Source organism: Hemiscyllium ocellatum, chromosome 28, assembly GCF_020745735.1.
Source record: "Hemiscyllium ocellatum isolate sHemOce1 chromosome 28, sHemOce1.pat.X.cur, whole genome shotgun sequence".
NCBI lineage: Eukaryota > Metazoa > Chordata > Chondrichthyes > Orectolobiformes > Hemiscylliidae > Hemiscyllium > Hemiscyllium ocellatum.
The window spans coordinates 7,842,580-7,864,577 of NC_083428.1; the positions used below are offsets into that span (position 1 = coordinate 7,842,580).

General features: G+C 44.1%; 1 protein-coding gene across 1 annotated transcript; it reads right to left on the reverse strand.

Moving 5' to 3' along the window:
* Positions 1-3,321: 3,321 nt before the first annotated feature.
* Positions 3,322-19,019, reverse strand: use1 (unconventional SNARE in the ER 1 homolog (S. cerevisiae)). Its single transcript, XM_060846232.1, has 8 exons — positions 18,918-19,019; positions 14,888-14,937; positions 13,137-13,215; positions 12,473-12,625; positions 10,674-10,692; positions 8,480-8,510; positions 5,387-5,546; positions 3,322-3,953 (listed from the first exon to the last, which is right to left on the reverse strand). The coding sequence occupies exons 1-8, from the start codon at positions 19,017-19,019 to the stop codon at positions 3,771-3,773; spliced, it is 777 nt and encodes a 258-aa protein (XP_060702215.1). The 3' UTR covers positions 3,322-3,770.
* Positions 19,020-21,998: the final 2,979 nt, after the last annotated feature.

The following is a 21,998-nucleotide window of genomic DNA, read 5'->3' on the forward strand; positions in this document are numbered from 1 at the left end:
CTGCCCATTTCCTCCCCTCCTTCAGTTAACAGCCTGGAAAACATTTCATTTGGCCCTGCAAATTTATCTAGTTTGAAGCTTACCAGATCACAAACTCCTCCCAGTCTGTCCAGATTTCTTTAATTATATCTTCCTCCTCTTCCTGATTTTTTTTTCAACCAATAATCACCTGACTCACGAATGAACAATGGCACAGAGACAACATTTAGAACCCAACCTACACTCTGGCTCCACGTTCTAATTGTCACTGTGTTCCTTAATGGGCCCTACTCTTTTACTCTAATGTATTCAAAATAACTTGGGATGGTCCTTTATTTGCCATTAGCCTTTCTTGCCCCCCTTTTGATCTTTTAATTTCATTTTAGGTTCCCTCTTGCACATTCTGCCCTGAATATCAGCCATAAGCTTCAATTTTTCCCCTCTTTAATGTACATTCCTTGCTGGATTGGATGGTCCCACTTTGAAACCTTATTGGAAGTTGTTGGCCCTATACTCTCCAACACTTCCTTCTTGGATGTGTCATAGAACATTATAGCACAGTACAGGCCCTTCGGCCCTCGATGTTGTGCCAAACTATGGCACCCATCTGAAGCCCATCTAACCTACACTATTCCGTTCTCATCCATATTCCTATCTAATGACCATTTAAATGCCCTTAAAGTTGGTGAGCCTGCTACTGTTGCCGGCAGGGCATTCCACACCCCTACTACTCAGAGTAAAGAAACTACCTCCAACATCTGTCCTATATCTATGACCCCTCAATTTAAAACTATGCCCCCTCTTGCTAGTCATCACCATCCAAGGAAAAAGGCACTCACTGTCCATCTATCTAACCCTCTGATTATCTTAAACACATTATTGGTAATGTTTGACAAGGCTGGAGGTCAATTAGCTGTTTTGCTGCACGACTGGTTTGATGCAGAGAGATGCCAACTGAATTCAATTCCCACACCAGCTGAGGTGACCACAAAGGACTTTCTTTCTCAACCTCTCGGTGTGGACTTGTTAGGCTGTTTCCACACTGTAGGGATTCTATGAAATCCCTCTTCTTGCCTGAGATGAGGTGACCCTCAGGTTAAACGAGTCATCTCTCTCAATGAGGGAGCACCCATATGGTCATGACAACTTTACCTTACCTGAAAGCGTCTGCACTGAGACAACACTTGCCAAATCAGATCGGATTATCTTGAAATCAGCCGTCTCCCAACTTAGACATTTGAATTCAGGTCTATCCTAGTTCCTTTTCCATAAAGTATAGCTCATTTTGAGATCTGACATTCTTGTAATTCCGTCTTGATGAGTGTAAGAGAGAAGGTTTTGCCAGTAATTCTCACTAATTGCTTGACTTCACACCATTTGGTTCAATTACTAAAGGAGTCTCATTTTCCCAAAACACTTACAAACAACACACTGAGATAAACTGTTACTTCAAATCAACTGTCAGATCAAACATGGCAAAGTCTACAAGAAGTTGGGCAGGTAACTCTTAAAGAGCAACAAATATAAATTCAGACTGAATTTTCAAAAAAGGCAGAAACTTAGAAAAACTGATTAAATAACAGTTTTCTAATTTACATCCACAATAGTACTGGGGCTTCTTTTTGTTGAGAACTTTTCCCACTCTTTCCAGAAGGATTTTGCCTCACCCTGGGTTAGTTTCCTGATGAGATTACCTCCTGCAGGAGAATGGCCATTCATCAGCCCAGACAGCATCAGCTGGCTGCTCAATAGCGAAACCATCTCAGCCAAACCTCCTGCTGTCCGGAAGGAACTCTCCTTCTCTTTGGGGTGACCAGAAGGACCAATCTGGGTCAATTGTGCTCTCTCATCACCATCGCACCAATCATAGTAACACTTGATGCTACCTGATAAACCACTCTGTGCTGACAGAGCTCAGGCAAAAATAAGGACTGGAGATACCGGAGATCAGAATCAAGATGAGAGTGGTGCTGGAAAAGCACAGCAGTTAAGGCAGCATCCGAGAAGCAGGGGAAAAAAAAAATCAACATTTTGGGCAAAAGCTCTTCATGAGACTCCTTTAGCAATTAAACCAAATGGTGTGAAGTCAGACAAATAGTGAGAAATACTGGGAGAAACGTACTGGCAAAACCTTCTCTCTTACACTCATCAAGACAGAATTGCAAGAATGTCAGATCTCAAAATGAGCTATACTTTATGGAAAAGGAGGATAGACCTGAATTCAAATCTCTAAAATCAGGACACGGCTGATTTTAAGATGATCAGATCTGATTAGATTAGATTACTTAGAGTGTGGAAACAGGCCCTTCGGCCCAACAAGTCCACACCGACCCGCCGAAGCGCAACCCACCCATACCCCTACATATACCCCTTACCTAACACTACGGGCAATTTAGCATGGCCAATTCACCTGAACCACACATCTTTGGACTGTGGGAGGAAACCGGAGCACCCGGAGGAAACCCACGCAGACACGGAGAGAACGTGAAAACTCCACAGTCAGTCGCCTGAGGCGGGAATTGAACCCAGGTCCCTGGCGCTGTGAGGCAGCAGTGCTAACCACTGCCACCGTGCCGCCCTGATTTGGCAAGTGTGGACTAAGAGCAGACACTTTCAGGTAAGGTAAAAGTTGCCATGACCATATGGGTGCTCCCTCAATGAGGGGGATGACTGGTTTAACCTGAGGATCACCACGTCTCAGGCAAGAGGAGGGATTTCATAGACTCCCTACAGTGTGGAAAAAGGCCCTTCAGCCCAACAAGTCCATACTGAGGGGTTGAGAAAGAGAGTTCTTTGTGGTCGTCTCAGGCTGACAGAGTTAGCCAAGTTCAGGTCTGCAAACTACAGCAGTGCCCGTACCCAGGAGTCACTGGCTCAGCTGTACTCTGGACATCCCTCAAGTGAGGCTTCACGACTGAGCTAGACCAGAGGTCAACTTTCTCATTGTTGCTACCACACCCCTTCATAAAGCCTTGACCCCTCCTCATCTCTGCAATGGCTTCAAACCTCTGCGCTGTTCCATTTCTGATATCTTGCGCACCCTACTTTGACCTCACCCTAATATTGTTAGTCATGCCTTTCAGCCAAGTTCTGTGGATTCCTTGAACTGTTCTCCCCATCTCTCCTTCCCTCAGATACTCTGTAAACCCTTGCCCTTTCTCAAAGCTTTAGGTCATGTGCATGATTCAGTGTGAAACTCAGTTCAATGATACACCTGTGAAGCACCAAGGAGTGTTTTCTCCACGTCACAGGAGTCGTATAAACAAACTGCTCTTGCTGAATCTCAAAGCAGGCCTTGGAACTAACCACATCCATTTGTGGAGTCATTAGATGGATGAGCTGTAGGTTTATTCATTTTTAATAATTTTTGAAAATGTATCATTGAAAAGTTAGAAGCACAAATTCATAAAAGCCCATCATTGAACGTAGTCAGTCAGAATAGGAAGCCAAGTTAACAGTTCTAGTATCCTGTAAATAAAATGTCAGTATATTTAAATTAATTACAAGTTAATCTTTAGGTCTAAATCCACCTCTTACAGAAGTGACCAATATCTGGTGAACTCAGGGCAGGGGGCAGTGCTCGCTGTCTATACCCCACGCCTCAGCTTCAGTCCATTACACCTGGAGCAGAGCTCTACCTGTTTGTGGGTCATTTACAATCCAGCTTGGTGGGGGTTAAGTTTCAGTGGAGTGAAGCCATTTCAAGCCAGCCCCTGGACTCCTCCTGTCTGGCCCCAGTGTCCTGCCTGTACACAGTGTTGTCTCGAGGTCGGGATGGGCAAAGTCTTGGGTCACCTGAGCTTGGGGAAGATGCGGATGAAGAGGATCATGCTGATGAAGGTGAAACACACCACGACAAGCATCAGCCACAGCAGCCAGTTGACTGATTTCTTAGTGTGTTGCTCCAGTCGCTCTGACTCCACCTTCAGCTTCTCGAAGTTCTGATCCGCCATCCGCAGGGACTGGGTCAGTGTCTGGCACAACCAACAAGAAGTGAATGTCATGAGTTAAAACAGCACAGCCATCCTCCACTCCCCTTTACCCCTTCCTGTCTACATCAGATGGAGTCACACTTGTACAGCATGGAAACAGATCCTTTGGTCCAACTTGTCCATACCGACTAGATATCCTAACTAATCTAGTCCCATTTCCCAGCATTTGGCCCCTATCCCTCCAAACCCTTCCTATTCATATACCCATCCAGATGCCTTTTAAAATGTTGTAATTGCACCAGCCTCCACCACTTCGTCTGACAGCCCATTCCATACACGCACCACCCTCTGCAGGAAAACGATGCCCCTTTTGGTCCCTATTAAAAGGTTTCCCCTCTCACCCAAGACCTATGTCTTCTAGTTCTGGAATTCCCACCCAAGGGAAAAGACCTTGGCTATTTACTTTATCCATGCCCCTCATGATTTTATAAACCTCTACAAAAGGTCATCCCTCAGCCTCCAATGTTTCAGGGAAAACAGCCCAGCCTATTCAGCCTCTCCCTAAACCACAAACCCAGCAACATCCTTGTAAGTCTTTTCTGAACCCTTCCAAGTTTCACAACATCCTTCCGATAAGAGGGAGACCAAAATTGCACACAATATTCCAAAAGTGGCCTAACCAATGTCCTGTACAGCTGCAGTAGGACCTCCCAACTCCTGTCCTTAATGCATTGACCAATAAAGGAGAGCATACTTTTGCTCTCATTGTGATGTTAGAATCATAGAATCCCTGCAGTGCGGAAAGAGGCCACTCAGCCCATCGAGACTGCACAGATCTTCTGAAAAGCATCCCACCCAGATCCACTTCCCACCATATCCCTGTAACCCTGCATTTTCCATAGCCAATCCACATAACCTGCACACCTTTGGACAGTGGGAGGAAACTGCTGCACCTGGAGAAAGACAACAACAACAACAGACGTGGGGAGAATGTGCAAACTCCACACACAGTCGCCAGAGGCTGGAATCAAACCCGGCTCCCTGGCACGGAGAGTCAGCAGCGCTAACTACTGAGCCAGCATTGGTGCTGGAGCACAAATCCATGAATAGGGCACCCACACATACACTCGATAAATGACAGGTTCCTGATGAGCATAAATTTTACACTCAAACCAACACCCAGCGAGGGTGTGATGGATATCAATAGCTCGCACGAGTAAGAACTGCACCAGCAATCTGTCCGAGAAAAAAAAAAGTGGTAATATTGGAATGGAAATGAACAGAGTTTCCCCTTCCATGGAGTAGCTGCAGACAGAGCCACATCATATTTACAGCTCACAATCAGGCCATTCAGCTCCACACAACCTGTCCAACACCCCCCCCCCCCCCCGGCACATTGCTGCTGAAACCAGCCATGCTCAGTTCCGGTGGGTGGGGAGGTCGGAGACAGTGATCACTGACCCACCCGCTCCTACCTGGTTGTCCTGTTTGATGACGCTCTGTGCTGCCAGAGTGTTGTTCTTCAGGTTCCGGGCCAGGCTCAGCATCTCCTCGGCGAGTCGCTCCTGCATGTTGTGGTGACGGTGGAGGACAGCGTCCAGTTCAGTGGCTGTTTGTTTCTCATCCTCCAGGCCACTACAAACGAGGGAGTGCAAGAGAGGAATTACAGGAAGTGGAACAAAAATGCAAGTGAACGAGAAAGCACCACTATTAAAACGTCAGTCAGTCAGCTCCAATACAAACCAATTGTAGCAAGCCAATACAAAAGGCAGACAGCTTTGAATTTCTATAGCACCATCCACGATCTCAGAACATCCAATGCACTTCACTGAAAATGTAACACTTTTGAAACATGGTCACTGTTACAATGTAGGGAACACAGCAGCCAGTTTGCACAGCACAGCAAACTCCCACAAACTGCAGTGCGATTGTGGCCAGAACCTTCTCTTATCCTAAAGACAACAATGTTGTTGATGGATAAGCGTTAGCAAAATCATCTTGGAGAGTTCGCTGATTGTTTTATAACCACCCGAGAGAAAACAGAGATGAGCTTCAGGACTTAATGTTCCAGCCACAACAGAGTGTATTCACTCACTATGGTACTGCTATTGAAGACAGTTTTGTGCTTCGAACTCGAGTGGGAATTGAACCCACAGTACTCTCACTCAGAACAGTATGCAACCCAATGAACCACAAATTACGCTCAGACTTTCAGACAGTGTCTGCTTTATATAGAGGTTGCTAACAGGTTAATGTCTCCATTACAATGGCCGACAAGAAGTTTAAATTAAGTATCCCGACAGTAATACTGCAGACTGTTTTATTAGTGTAAATTGCCCACACTTCTCCAGAGATTAGCCACAAATTATTGCTCCATAAACTTTAATCTTTCTGCATCAATATCTTTATGGGACATTACTGGCAGGCAGCACCAGACAGACATCTGCTTTGTTGGATCTTTCACCATTGCAAACCAGATGAGCATCAATTCTGAAACCAAGCTTCCTCAGGTAAAGATGGTGGTCAGGGAGGGTACAATAACATTTATGTTTAACGTTAATCTGGGGAAATGCTGCACAGCTCTTTACACAGGTGTGTAAATGCAAAAGGTAACCAGATTATAAAACAGGGGAGACAGTGAATGTAAAGTCAATCTACAGGACCAGACTGAAGCTCTGGGAACAAGGATTTAAAATCTCACCCACAGCAGCTGGTGCAATTTTAATTCACTTGATAAGTTTGGAATTGAAAGCTAAACCAGGAGAGCCATTCCCGATTGCTGCGAAAAAAAAACAAAGCCCTTTGGGAGAGGCGACCTGTCATTCATCCCAGATTTAAATGCCAGACCTACAGCAACGAGGTGGATTTTAACTGCCCTCTGAAATAGCAAGCCAGCCATTCAGTTCAAGGGCAAATGGGGACAGGCAAGAAAGTGCCAGCAATAACCACATCCGATAAAGAAAAAAGGAAAAGATGTTTGGTCACAAATATAGGTTTTTAAAAAAAGGTGCTTTAAAAGTGAGAGAGGAGGGTGGAGATTTATTGCCAGTCAGGAATTTAAAAATTAGGGTGAGAGTTTTATAACACAGGTGGTGCTGAAACGAAGTCAATGGAGGCCAGCAAATGCAAGAGGGATGGGTGCTCAGGGTGTGGTGCAGGTTTGGACATGTGGTGAAGAGTTGGAACATGGAAAGTGGGAGACCCAGCCAGTAGGAGATGGCAACTGTGTGGAGGCAATGAGAAGGCACAAATGAGGATTGCTGCAGCAGATGAGGAGGGCAGACACACATGGTATTCTGAGAGGTGGAAGGAACCATGAAGTCAGATGCTCAGCTTTGGTATGGTACAGCAAGATTAGATTAGATTATTTACAGTGTGGAAACAGGCCCTTCGGCCCAACAAGTCCACACCGACCCACCGAAGCGTAACCCACCCATACCCCTACATTTACCCCTTTACCTAACACTACGGGCAATTTAGCATGGCCAATTCACCTGACCCGCACATCTTTGGACTGTGGGAGGAAACCGGAGCACCCAGAGGAAACCCACGCAGACACGGGGAGAACGTGCAAACTCCACACAGTCAGTCGCCTGAGTCGGGAATTGAACCTGGGTCTCAGGCGCTGTGAGGCAGCAGTGCTAACCAGTTCATCAAACTGGAGGCCTATGATCAGTGGAGTGCCACAAGGATCAGTGCTGGGTCCTCTACTTTTGTCATTTACATAAATGATTTCGATGCGAGCATAAGAAGTACAGTTGGTAAGTTTGCAGATGACACCAAAATTGGAGGGGTAGTGGACAGCAAAGAGGGTTACCTCAGATTACAACAGGATATGGACCAGGTGGGCCAATGGGCTGAGAAGTGGCAGTGGAGTTTAATTCAGATAAATGCAAGGTGCTGCATTTTGGGAAAGCAAATCTTAGCAGGACTAATACATTTTAATGGTAAGGTCTAGGGAGTGTTGCTGAACAAAAAGACCTTGGAGTGCAGGTTCATAGCTCCTTGAAAGTGGAGTCACAGGTAGACAGGATAGTGAAGGCGGCGTTTGGTATGCTTTCTTTCATCAGTCAGAGTATTGAGTACAGGATTTGAGGGATCATGTTGCGGCTGTACAGGACATTGGTTAGGCTACTGTTGGAATATTGCTTGCGATTCTGGTCTCCTTGCTATCGGAAAGACGTGTGAAACTTGAAAGGGTTCAGAAAAGATTTACAAGGATGTTACTAGCGTTGGAGGATCTGAGCTACAGGGAGAGACTGAACAGGCTGGGGCTGTTTTCCCACACTTTATCTTTTCCCAACTTTCGATCAAAAAGGCTGCCCACCTCAGCCTTGAATATATAGAATGAGCCAACCTGGACTGCCTCTGTAGCAAAGAATTCCATACATCCACTACTCTCCAAGAGAAGAAATTCCTTATCATCTGTCTTAAATCGACCATCCTCCAACACACTCCATTTATACACAATGACAGAAGACAGGTTTCTTACTTTAATTCCCAGTCATGAATTACAAAGAGAGAAACAGGAAAACATTAAGATTTTGCTAGAAACATAAAACCCTTACCTTCGTTTTCTCAGTTCAGCAACTTCAGAACCTAAAACAGAAAAGATAGAGATTTATTTTTCTCAATCAACCTAGCTTCCTGAGTATTGAACAACTTACATCATTAGTGTCTATTTGCAGCCTTTAGAAAGGGAAAACTAATTAAATATACATTAATGGTTGCTGCTTCCATTTCAATACCAAAACAAGCTCGGTTGTATTTTGAAAATGTTTCATTGAAGTTCTGGTGTGAAAGGAAAGGCAGCAGTTGTTCTGTACAATGGAAAAATCTCTCGATAAAGACAGCGGGATAGATAAATGATCAAGAAAGTTGGCACAGAATAAGTTAAACAGCAAATAAACATCAGAGAACACTGGAAACACTTCACGTGTTTGGCAGTTTCTCTTCTGGAGAGAGCAGCAGTGTTAAACATTTCATGTCAATATCCTTTCATTGACTCTGATGGGGAAAAGTTAGAGATGTTACAGGTTTTAATCAAGTACAGAGGCAGGGAGATGGTGGAGGGGAAGCAAAAGAACAAAAAGGGAAGGTTTAAAGTAGGATGGAAGGCAGGAATTAATCAGATAACAAAAAGGATAACAATGCATGGGGAATCAGAGGAGAGGTGGCACAGTGGCTAGCACTGCAGTCTCAACACCAGGGACCCAGGTTCGACTCCAGCCTTGGGTGACTGTGTGGAGTTTGCACATTCTCCCAGTGTCTGCGTGGGTTTCCTCCGGGTGCTCTGGTTTCCTCCCACAGTCCAAAGATGTGCAGGTCAGGTGGACTGGCCATGCTAAAATTGCCTCTACTGTTAGTTGAATTAGTCAGAGGGAGATGGGTCTGGGTAGGTTGCTCTTCAGAGGGTCGGTGTGGACTTGTTGGGCACTGTAGGGACTCTAACCTAATCCAATGATTAAGGGCAAGAGAGAGAGGAGCCCTGTAATTGACAACAGTTAGGCCATGACCAGGATCTGCTGCCCAAAAAAGCAGCAGCAGTGGTTATGATTCACGTTTCTGGCATCCATATGATCAGTAAAATCTGCCCAAGCTACAGGGGAACAGGAATTCAAAACCTTGTATCAACATTTCATCTCCCAAATACACTCCAATATAGCATTTCCTCAGTAGTGCTTGTAATCCACCTTGGAGCAGAATCCAAACAATCTCACTAGACTTCGAGGACAGACTAAAGCAAACAAGCATCAGTTTAAGTAAAACCATGGCAGCTTTTGTTCCCTGGGTCAGCAGGAGGGATTTGGGGCTGGACTCCCCTGTGTGGCGCTGCGGCAGTGCAGCATTGCTTTTGGGTCAGATGCAGACTGGAGCACTGATCAGGGAAACAATAAACGTCTTAGACTGAGCTGGCTGCCTCAGAGCAGGGACCACCCTGGTAGCTGACCCTACATTCAACAGGCCTTCACTGAGGGAACTAGCTGGCCTTCAACAATCCTAGCGGTTTATTTCCAGATTTCCGTACATTTATTTTGCAATTTGAATATTCACATTCTTTTGTGTCACATGCTCAAGTCTCCATTACAAACCCACTCAGTTCTCCAATACACGGCTGTATCCCCACAGCAACCAGGATTGGGAAATCAACATTTTTCCCCCATAGCTTTAGGAATAATCTTCTACAGCATTGGAGAGCACAACTAGCTATTTTAAAATAACAAAAAGGTTAAATTAATTAACAAACAGAAACAAGGAAAGTGAGTTTTGAGAAGATTTGCAGCTCAGGTTGAGGTTCTGAATGTAGGTTTGCTTGTTGAGATGGAAAGTTTTTTTTCAGACATTTCGTCACCACACTAGGTAACCTCTTCAGTGAGCTTCCGAACAAAGCACCGCTGGTGTTTCCTGCTTTCTATGTTTGGGTTTCCTTGGGTCGGTGATGTCATGTCCTGTGGTGACAGTTTCCTGTTCTTTTTCTCAGGGGGTAATAAACACTGACTTGGACCCCATTTACCACCCCCAAGAAAACAGGAAATGACAATCACCAAAAGGAAATGATGTCACCACAGAAAGAGACATTACCAACCCAAGGAAACCCAAACATATAAATAGAAACCAGGAAATACCAGCAATGCTTCGTCTGAAGGCTCACTGAAGAGGTTAGCTCGTGTGGTGACAAAACATCTGAAAATGAACCTTCCAGCTTAGCAAGCAAACCTACGTCCAGAAACAAGGAAAGTTTGGGACCCAGCATTTACTCACCTTCAGGAGCCAGGGTTTGCTGTAAAATAAAGCAGAAAAATAAATGGAATATAAATCAATTTTATCAACTTGTCTCAGCAAGAAACAGAAACAGAGAGGCAGCACCACCTTCATAGGTTTGTCACCCAAATTTCAATAGTTAAAACATTTAGGTTTGCAAAGAGAGAGAGTTTAGTGATTTCACCCATGACAGCACTGTCCCAGAATCTCCCTCTCAGCTGACTGTGGGCAGGAGGAATAGCACCACCTGGGAGATGGGGTTTGAAGTACCGAGTACCCATCAGGTGGCATTTATGACTTTGAATGAGGTATTGGAAAGTATTTATACATGTCAACCTGCCCTGGACTTCCCAAGGAGATGCGATGGTCAAGAAGGCATGACATTGCCTCTTCTTCCTCAGGTGGCTGAGGAAACTCAGCTTGTCCATAAGGATCCTCACCAACTTTTACAGACGCACCACTGAAAGCATACTTTCCGGATGCATAACAGCCGGGTAGGCTAACTGCTCTGCTCAGAACAGTAAGAAATGACAAAACGTTGTGTGCACAGCCCCGAGCATCATGAAAGACAATCGACCATCCATGAACTCCATTTACACGTCGCGTTGACACAAAGGCTGCCAATATCAAAGACCTCTCCCACTCCTGTAGCGCTCTCCTGCAACCTCTTCCATGAGGAAGATACAGAAGCTTGAACACAAACCAACAGGTTCAAGAACAGCTTCTTCCCTGCTGTTATTAGAAAGATGAATGGACTCTCCTACTTCAATTAATGTTGATCATGCTAGTGTTGATCTTGCCTAGTGCAGTGTGACCTGTGTGCCTCAGGTTTTTCACTCTATGATTGCTGCGTCCTTGCTTACTATGATCTGCCTGCACTGCTCGTAAACAAAGCTTTTTGCTCTACTTAGGCATGCATAACAATAAATCAAATCAAGTCAAATGGTATTATAATTGTAAAAACCCCAAGCTAACATGCAGCTAGATGATGAAAACAGAGCACTGAGTACAGAACCCCAGTTTGAAATATGCCCCTATGCCATTTGCAACCAATGGACCAAACTAAATTTTGGTCACCTTCCTGCACATATTCACAGATGGGGTTGTGCTTTTTTGGGAGCCATGGGTCACCAACTCTACAGAGTGTTACAGTATGGGTACAGACCCTTCGGCCGATCACATCTGTGCTGGTCATGAAGTACCTATGTACTCTAGTGCCACTTGCTAGCAGTTAGTGTCATAGAGATGTACAGCACAGAAACAGACCCTTCAGTCCAACATGGCCATGCCGACCAGATATCCCAACCGAATCTGGTTGGATTTCCCAGCATTTGGCTCATATCCCTCCAAATCTTTCCTATTCATATACACACCCAGATGCATTTTAAACACTAATTGCACCAGCCTCCACCACATCCTCTGGCAGCTCAATCCATACACGCACCACCCTCTGAAAACGTTGCCCTTTAGGTCTCTTTTATATCATTTCCCCCGTCACCCTAAACCTACGCCCTCCACCTCTGGACTCCCCAACCCCAGGGAAAAGACCTTGTCCTTAAAATCCTCTTGAAACCTCCTGCCCCCACCTGCAATCTATGGCCTGTGGAAAGTGATCCCCTCTATCAAGGAGAAAATGTTACTCCTGTCTATGACCCTCAATCTTGTAAGTCAAAATCCTGTCCCTCCTCAGCTTTCTCTGCTCAGAGTAAAACAACTCGAGCCCACTTAATCTGTCTATTGAACCATTTAATCTAACCTTCCACCGAGTTACACTGATACCTTAAAGCTGGAGCACTCACCTGGCCAAGGAGTTCACCTCTCATTTCCCCCGTGTATCTGGCTTTCATCTGGAGGTGGACCGTTTGAGTGGCGGATAGCCTCTCCTTTCCCGTTGTTGATGTCTTTCCTGGTGCTAAGAACTGATTGGCCAGAGCTTTCTCTGTGGGGTTAGGCTAGAAACCAAAAAGGGAAGAGATGCTGATTGATGGAATCCAACATCTGTTAAGCAGGAGCAGGAGTAAGGAATGGAGAATTGAATAATATGTTGTTGGAGGAGGATTAACCTTTCGTCAGCACATAAGGAGAATGCCTCTGCATTTGCAAAAATGCTCCAGGGGATTCTTTAATTCCACTCAAGAGGGCAGATGGAGACTCAATGTTTCTAAGTCTTTTTTGATTGAACAGTCTTGCCGTACAAGATGGAAACAGACCCTTTATTCAATTTATCCATGCTGATCAGATATCATAAACTAATCTAGTCCCAGTTGAGCATTTGGCCCATATCCGTCCAAACCTTTCCTATTCATGTACCCACCCAGATGCCTCTTAAATGTTACAATTGTACCAGCCTACACCACTTCCTCATTCTATGCACGTACCACCCTCTGCATGAAAAAGTTGCCTTTTCTCTTTTATATCTTTCCCCCCCCCACCCCCACCCCCACCCCCACCCCATGCTCTTACCAGTTTCTCAGCCTCCAAAAGCCCCTTCATGAATTCCACCTTGCGGGTATATTCATTTAGGATCTCAGGGGCAGGTTTGCTATAATCAAAAGAAACAGGAAACATTTGATTTAGCATCCTATAAGAAGGTGCGTTTATGTAGTACAGTTAAATACTCAATTAAACATGGTAATCACATTAACTCAGCCTGGAGACAGGCTCATGGACCTGGTTATCATGGAGAAAGAGACCCAATCCAAAAACTATTGAGAAAAGAAAATGACACTGATTTTTAAACAGGATTACAGGTTTAGGTGAAGAACAGGGAGAACTGTAAATGAGCTAAGAACAAAGCAGAATGCTTGTAAAAGTTGGCTTTCTGTATGGAAAGAAAATAAAGAGGTTTGATGAGACAAGAGGATTCCAGACAAGGAGTGACAGAGGTGAGCCTTGTCGTCGGAGGGCTGTTGTGGAATACTTAATCTGAGAAAAATTGATTGAGCCACAGTGGAACACTTGATCTCATATGGCAGTTAGTAGTGAGCCTGCTGGAAGCTGGGATTGATTTGAGAACTAGTCTTCTATTGTCATCCATTTGCCAGAAGCGAGAGATAAATACAAGTGCTCCACAGAATTTCATTACATCTCTCAAAACCAGCATTAAAGTACTTCATGTAAAATAAATAAAACTGGAGAGTCGAGTGAAACGGACAAATGCAGACGTTGTTTTTGAGCAAGCAAGATCCCATAAGTAGCGGCACATCAATTAATCTGTTTTATCGGTAAGGCAATTTTAAACAACAAAAAAACTACGCTGTTCCCAAATATCTTTATCATGTGATCAGGAGGGGCCACAACTCACAGGACAGACAGTACCACTGATAATGCTGCACTCCCTTCCAGTCTTCATATAGGCAGCTGCGTATATTAGTTATGCAATTCTATCCTCTTACTGTCACTGTTAGGGTCAGTCATTAAGGTGGGACTTATAATTGATTAAGTATGCCAACTACTTCACACAGTTCAATAAGTGATTATCTGTTTAAAAGGTGATTTCAGCCAACATTAGGTATTTGCAATCAGCTGTTTATACCTTTAGGGATCAATTTTAATGTAGCTAACAGCAAGTGGCACTGGCAAGTCCAGATTTCCTCTTTCCTCCTTTATGATTTAAATCTTTCACCAAGTTTAAAAAAAAATTGTAATGCTGGGTAGTATTCCTACCTCAGGGTTCAAATTCCAACATTTACCCATCAAGATTTGGAGATGTCGGTGTTGGACTGGGGTGGACAAAGTTTAAAAATCACACCAGGTTATCGTCCAACAGGTTTATTTGGAAGCACTAACCTTAGAAGTGCTGCTTCTTCATCAGGTAGTGCTTCCAAATAAACCTGTTGGACGATAACCTGGTGTTGTGTGATTTTTACGCAAACAAGTTCAATAACATTGAGACATCTGGGCTTGGGTCTGACCAAAGAGTGGACATGACAGTAACATCAGTGTGCTGGCTGTGGACAGTGCAGACTACACTAGCTGCATTAACAGTGCCAGCTGAGGTTAGATCTCTGGAGTGCGCTGCCTATTTCATAACCTTCTGACCTAAAGCTGACAACATCCCCAGTTTTAATTTCAATTCTCTTTCTCCCCTCAAAACCTTCTGGTTTGGCACACTTACAGTTCACAGCATTCACATCTCGATAAAAAAAACAATTGCAAAAACTGCTAGACCTACAAAGATGAAAATGCAACTAGTTGGTAAAGAATGATCTTACCTAAGGTGCTTCTTCAGTTCAACCAACATTTCCTGAAGAGCTCCCACATACTGGAGAAAAATCACAAAGAGCAGCATGTAACCTCAAACTTCATTTGAACCCGCTTTCATTCAATGTTTTGCTTCTATATTTAAACTCAAACCAGAGGAAATGAATATTCATTGGAACAGTAAGTGTATGACAAGATGGAATCACAGTAAAATGCTGCATCAGAAATTCTGGGGCTAGCTGAATAAAGTCCCAGGCTGTAGCACCATGGATCACAGGCAGCTCAGCCTGAAACGATACCAGTGCTGATTATCTCTCCAGCCCTGTAATCACATCCTCAGGACATCCCCAGTGCATTTCACAACCAGCAAATTATTTCTCAAATCTAAAAAATTTGAATTGTCAAGGAGGAAACACGGGAATAATGTGAATTAAGCAAAATCACAAAGCAACACGATCAACGTAGATCATCTACGGTGAGGGACAGATGTTGGCCAGGATACAGTAAACTGCCCTGCTCTTCTCCAAAATTGTGCCATCAGATCTTTAACACTGTCCTGGACAGGCTCACAGAGTTACATCTCTTCCAAGACTCACTGGCAGCAGTGTCAATGGCCCAAGACGATGTTCGGAAGGCCTAGAATGGAGTTTCAGCCTTGTGATTCGAAAGCAAGATCTTCATTAGTGAAGTAGCACTGACGTGTAGTATATGCTCACCTTGGCCAATCTGCTCAACAGGGAAGTAGAGACCATCCCCAACACCTCAGGGAGGGGAGGGGTCAGGGGGCACAGCACCCCATATTATGGGAGTCTGGATGGACATGAATGTCACTCCTCTACATCAAAACACTTTCCCAATTCCTGTGGGTGTGTTCATTGAATCATTTTTCTATTACTAACACAAGTTTCTTGCTTCCCTTCTTCAATTCATCTCAGTTTCTATTTAACATCTGAATATCAAGATAAGATAGAGGTGAAACAGTACCTCAGTTGTTACTAATCCTCCTACCTGATAACGATATGACTCCTAAACAAAAGTCAAGGGTCCTGGCTCATAATATTAGAAGAGATTGATGGTCGGTCCTTCTTTTAGGGATCTGTTAAAATCATCCAACCCATGAAACTCAACACAATAAGAGCTATCACTCATTATTTGCAGGGACTGGACCCCAGACAGCACCTCCATGTTCTCCAAACACACTTTGCAAAACGACACAAGGCTGCCTGTGGTCAGCCATATATAACCAAATGTTACACGCAACAAGTATTTGTGAACTGTACATGCAAAGGAACATCATAATATTTCAATTGGTGCAGCCCAGCAATCTAGAAATCCATATTTCCCTGTGATAGTGCCACACAGAGACAGCACTTGGATTTTAAAACAATCTTTTTCCCATTGCAGTCCACAATAAAAAATACAGAAAAATGATACAGACTGTCATAGACCAAGAGCTACTAGATGGACTGGATCTCTTTCCTGGTCAATACCAACGTAAGGGCTGAAAATGCCTCATTCTAGGCTGAAAACATTTCTAAAACTTAAAAATATTTGTGAAGTAGGAGTATCAGGTTCAGTGCTGAGCACCTGCTGCCTCACAGGACCAGGGACCCAGGTTCGATTCCAGCTTCAGGCGACTGTGTGTGGAGTTTGCACATTCTCCCTGTGTCTGCCTGGGTTTCCTCCAGGTGCTCCGGTTTCCTCCCACAGTCCAAAGACGCGCTGTTTAGGTGACTTGGCCATGCTAAATTGCCCATAGTGTTCAGGGATATGCAAGTTAGATACATTAGTCAGGGGCTAATATACAGTAGGGGCATGGGTCTGGGTGGGTTACTCTTCAGTGGGTCACTCTTCAGTGGGTCAGTGTGAACTTGGGACAAAGGGCCTGTTTCCACACTGTAGGGATTCTAATTCTAATTTAGCTAGTAAGATAGTCAATGAATTATAACTTTGGAACTCTAACCAAAATCCTAGTCTATCCTGTATGTCATACATAACACAAAGGCAGAAGGCTCCAAGACATCTCGGTAAGAGATCCTCAGGGCAACCATTTTCAGTAGATTCAATGACCTTCCTTCTATTTTAAAAGGCCATAAGTCAGCGTGTTTTCTGATGGCTACATATTGTTCAGTCTTCATTTCCATTCCTCAGATACTGAAGGATTTTATAGCTGCATCAAGATAACATTCAGGCTTGGACTGATAAGTAGCAACTCATTATTTATGCGACACAAGCAAAAGGTAGTGGTTGCTTCTAACAAGTAGGAATCTGACCATCTCCCATTGACATTCAACTGAACACCCCATTGTCAGCACACCAGGAATCACCAAGTAAAGACTTAACTGGACCAGGCATATAAATACTTTGTCAAGCTCTTGGGGCACATGGACTGTTTCCCCAACTCTGGCCCAAAGTGTCTGGCTTCAAATCTCACCTGCCCCAGAACTGTATCATAGCATGCATGATTAGACTGATTTGTTTTAAATGTAAAATACTTTGATTACAAGAGATTCAAATTTGCAAGTGTGAAGCAAATAATTCACCTCAGTCCCCACAGCCTTTCAGCCACCTGCAAGTCACAAGTATGATGGAATTCCCTGAATGACCACAAAAGTTTTGGCATGATCCTCAATGAGCTCATCCAACAACAACAATACATAGTGGCAGCAGTGTGTACCAACAAGATCCACTACAGCAACTCACCAAGGCTCCAGCAGCCACTTACAACCCTACAACCTCGAGCAAGGTGAGAGCAACAGAAGCAGATGCATGGAAAAAATACCACCTAAAAGTTCCTCTCCAAATCATCCACATCCCCAAGTTGGAAATATATCATCATCGTCACTGAAAGATTTATTTCTATCATTATGGGTGTCCCTACATCTGAAGAACGTCACCCAAGGAGGCAGCTCTCCACCCTCTTTCCAAGGACAGTCTTTTCAGCTGTAACACAATAGGTCAGTTTCCATGCAATTCTGCATTATAAGAAAATCACAGAATTGTAGCACCATTTAAACCAATGGGATCAGAATCTCTTTATAGCTAATACACATAAGGGAAGTTCACACTCTACAAATGTGGGCAGCACAGTGGTTAGCACTGCTGCCTCACAGCACTAGAGATGAAAATGTGTTGCTGAAAAAGCACAGGTCAGGCAGCATCCAAGGAACACGAGATTCGACGTGTCGGGCATAAGCCCTTCTTCAGGCGTATGCCCGAAATGTCGAATCTCCTGTTCCTTGGATGCTGCCTGACCTGTTGCGCTTTTCCAGCAACACATTTTCAGCTCTGATCGCCAGCATCTGCAGACCTCACTTTCTCCTCACAGCACTAGAGACCCAGGTTCAATTCCCACCTCAGGCAAGTGAATGTGTGGAGTTTGCACATTCTCCCATGTCTGCATGGGGTTCCTCCAGGTGCTCCAGTTTCCTCCCACAGTCCAAAAATGCACAGGTTAGGTGAATTGGCTATGCTAAACTGCCCATAGTATTAGGTGTAGAGGAATGGGTATGGGTGGGTTGCACTTCAGCAGGTCAGTGTTGATTTGTTGGGCCAAAGGACCTGTTTCCACACTAAGTAATATAAACTAAAATAATAGCATAAATTCTTCAATCACATTATAGCCAACTCATTGAACACACACTATAGCAGAACCAACCATACTATCAAACAGGAGCCATCCTTGATCTCCAGGAACGAGTAGTGGTAGAACAGAAGAGTAGCCTGACTGTGAAGTGGTGAAGAATTAGGGAGGCAGGAACTTGGCTTCCACAAAGCCACCTGGTAGCCCAGGGCCTGCAATCACATCATGACAGTTGACATGGGAAAATTGAATGAGATGTATATGAATATCGAGATAAAGGGTTAAGGGTGTGGAGACAGAGAATGGGCACTTATTGCAGCATTTCTAGTAAAACACAGAGATTATCCAAGGACGTTACTGTTGAAACGCCACAGAATGGGTTCTGGGCCAGCTCCTTAACACCATCCCCTATGATCTGGTGCAATATTTAGCCTCCGGCCTCTCCACCTCGAGATTACCTTTTCCAGCCGCCAGTCCTTTTCTTCCCTCTTCTCCCCCGCCATTGACTCGCATCTCACCAACAGCCGCAAGAAGTTTTTCTCCAACCTGGAGGTCGCCATCTTTGCGACAACAACTTCCTTCACGCCACTTCCGCCACGCTGCCGGGGGACGCCATGTTTAATGTGGGCAAAGTGAAGAACAAGGAGAGTCGGAGAGGTGGCAAGATGGTACTCACCCAGAAAAATAATCTGTCCAACCCACAGCGCCGCCTAAGGGCCTCAGCGTGCTTGGCACCTTAAAACGACTAGTAAAAAATGAGGTCTGCAGATGCTGGAGATCACAGCTGCAAATGTGTTGCTGGTCAAAGCACAGCAGGTTAGGCAGCATCTCAGGAATAGAGAATTCGACGTTTCGAGCATAAGCCCTTCATCAGGAATAAGGATGAAGGGCTTATGCTCGAAACGTCGAATTCTCTATTCCTGAGATGCTGCCTAACCTGCTGTGCTTTGACCAGCAACACATTTGCAACCTTAAAACGACTAATAAATAGTGTCATAATTTGGGGGTGCTGGTGTTGGACTGGGGTGTGCAAAGTTAAAAATCACACAACACCAGGTTATAGTCCAACAGGTTTAATTGGAAGCACTAGCTTTCGGAGCGACGCTCCTTCATCAGGTGATAGTGGAGAGCTCGAATGTAACACAGAATTTATAGCAAAAATTTACAGTGTGATGTAACTGAAATTATACATTGAAAAATTGATTGTCTGTTAAGCCTTTCATCTGTTAGAATTCAGTGATAGTTATCACCATTATTAACCATGGACCCGAGAATGCAACTTTAAAAAAAGGTTTTGTGATTTACACATGAAAGAAGTGAAACTATCACTGTATTCTAACAGATGAAAGGCTTAACAAACAATCAATTTTTCAATGTATAATTTCAGTTACATCACACTGCAAATTTTTGCTATAAATTCTGTGTTACGATCGAGCCCTCCACTGTCACCTGATGAAGGAGCGTCGCTCCGAAAGCTAATGTGTTTCCAATTAAACCCGTTGGACTATAACCTGGTGTTGTGTGATTTTTAAATAAATAGTTCGTTTAAATGCATTTGAAAATCAAACCTCCATCACTTTTATTATCTATCACAAAGATGTTTCTTATAATAATTTTGTTAAAAACATTGCCGGTAATTCTCACCTCCATTACAATTTCTGCAACAAACTGTTTGTCATCTGTGCTGGTTTGCAATCCGAGAGACATCGCAAAAGCAGTTCACCTGAACATTCTTGTTTTTTTTAAAAGTGAAATCGGTCAGCCTGACTTGATTGTTGGTAATATTCCAGAATTCATTCTTAAGGATGAGATTGCAGAGTACCTGGAAGTGCATGCTATAATAAGGCTGAGTCAGCATGGCTTCCTCAACGGGAAGTCAGACCTAGAAAGTAGAACATTACAGCACAGTACAGGCCCTTCGGCCTTTGATGTTGTGCCAACCTGTGGAACAATCTGAAGCTCATCTAACCTACACTATTACATTTTCATCCATATGTTTATCCTATGACTATTTAAATGCCCTTAATGATGACGGGTCTTCAACTGTGGCAGGCAGTGCGTTCCATGGCCTCACTACTCTCTGAGAAAAGAAACTACCTCTGACATCTGTCCTTTATCTATCATCCCTCAATTTAAAGTTATGTCCCCTCGTGCTAGCCATCACCACCCGAGGAAAAAGGCTCTCACTGTACCCCCTATCTAATCCTCTGATTATCTGATATGTCTCAATTAAGTCACCTCTCAATCTTCTTCTATCTAATGGAAACAGCCTCAAGTCCCTCAGTCTTTCCTCATAAGACCTTCCCTCCACACCAGGCAAAATCCTAGTAAATCTCCACTGAACCCTCTTCAAAGCTTCCATATCCTTCCTATATGCAGTGACCAGAACTGTACTCAATATTCCAAGTGTGGCCGTACCAGAATTTTGTTCAGCTGCAGCATGACCTCGTTGCTCTGAAACTCAAAACCTGTCCCAATAACTGCTAACACACTGTATGCCTTCTTAACAACTCTATCAACTTGGATGGCAACTTTCAGGGACCTATGAACATGGACACCGAAATCTGCTTGAGGAGCTAAGAAGCAAGTTAGACAAAGGAGAGCCAGTGGACATGATCCATTTTTGGCTTTCCAGAAAGTCTTTGACAAAGTGTCACACAGGTGGCTGCTAAATAAGTGTTAGGAGCACAGATAGAGAAAGGCAGAGAGCAGGGATAACAGATCTTTTTCAGGATGGCAGCTGATGACGAGGGGAGTTCCGCAGGGGTCAGTGTTAGGGCCACAACTCCTCGTGTTATACATTAACGCTCTGGATAAAGGAAGTGATGGGATTGTTGCTAAGTTTACAGATGACACAAAGATGGGTGGAGGGACAGATAGTGTTGAGAAGACAGGGAGGTTGTAGAAGGACTTGGTCAGGTGAGCAGAGTGGGCAAAGCAATGGCAGATGCAATACAATGAGGGGAAAGTGTGAGGTCATAAACTTTGGTAGGAAAAATAGAGACATCAACAATATCCTAAATAGTAAAAGGCTTCTGAAATCCGAAGCATCATGGAACTTGAGAATCCTATTTCCAGATTCTCTTAAGGTAAATATGCAAGTTCAGTTAGCAGTTAGGAAAGCAAATAAATATCAGCATTTATTTCAAGAGGGCTAGAATACAAGAGCAGAGATGTACTGCTGAGGCTGTATGATCCACATTTGTAATATTATGAGCATCTTTGGGCCCCATATCTAAAGAAGGGTGTGCTGGCCGTGGATGGGGTCCAGAGGAGGTTTACAAAAATGATCCTGGGGATGATAGGCTTGTCGTATACAAAGTGTTTTAGGACTCTAGGTCTCTACTCGAGGGAGTTTAGAAGGACGAAGGGGGATCTGATTGAAACTTACAGAATACTGAGAGGCCTGGAAAGAGTGAAAATGGAGAAGATGTTTCCACTAGTAGGTAAGACTAGGCCCCAAGAACACAGCCTCATAGAGAAGTGATGGCCCTTTAGAACTGAGATGAGGAGGAATTTCTTCAGGTGGTGAATCTATG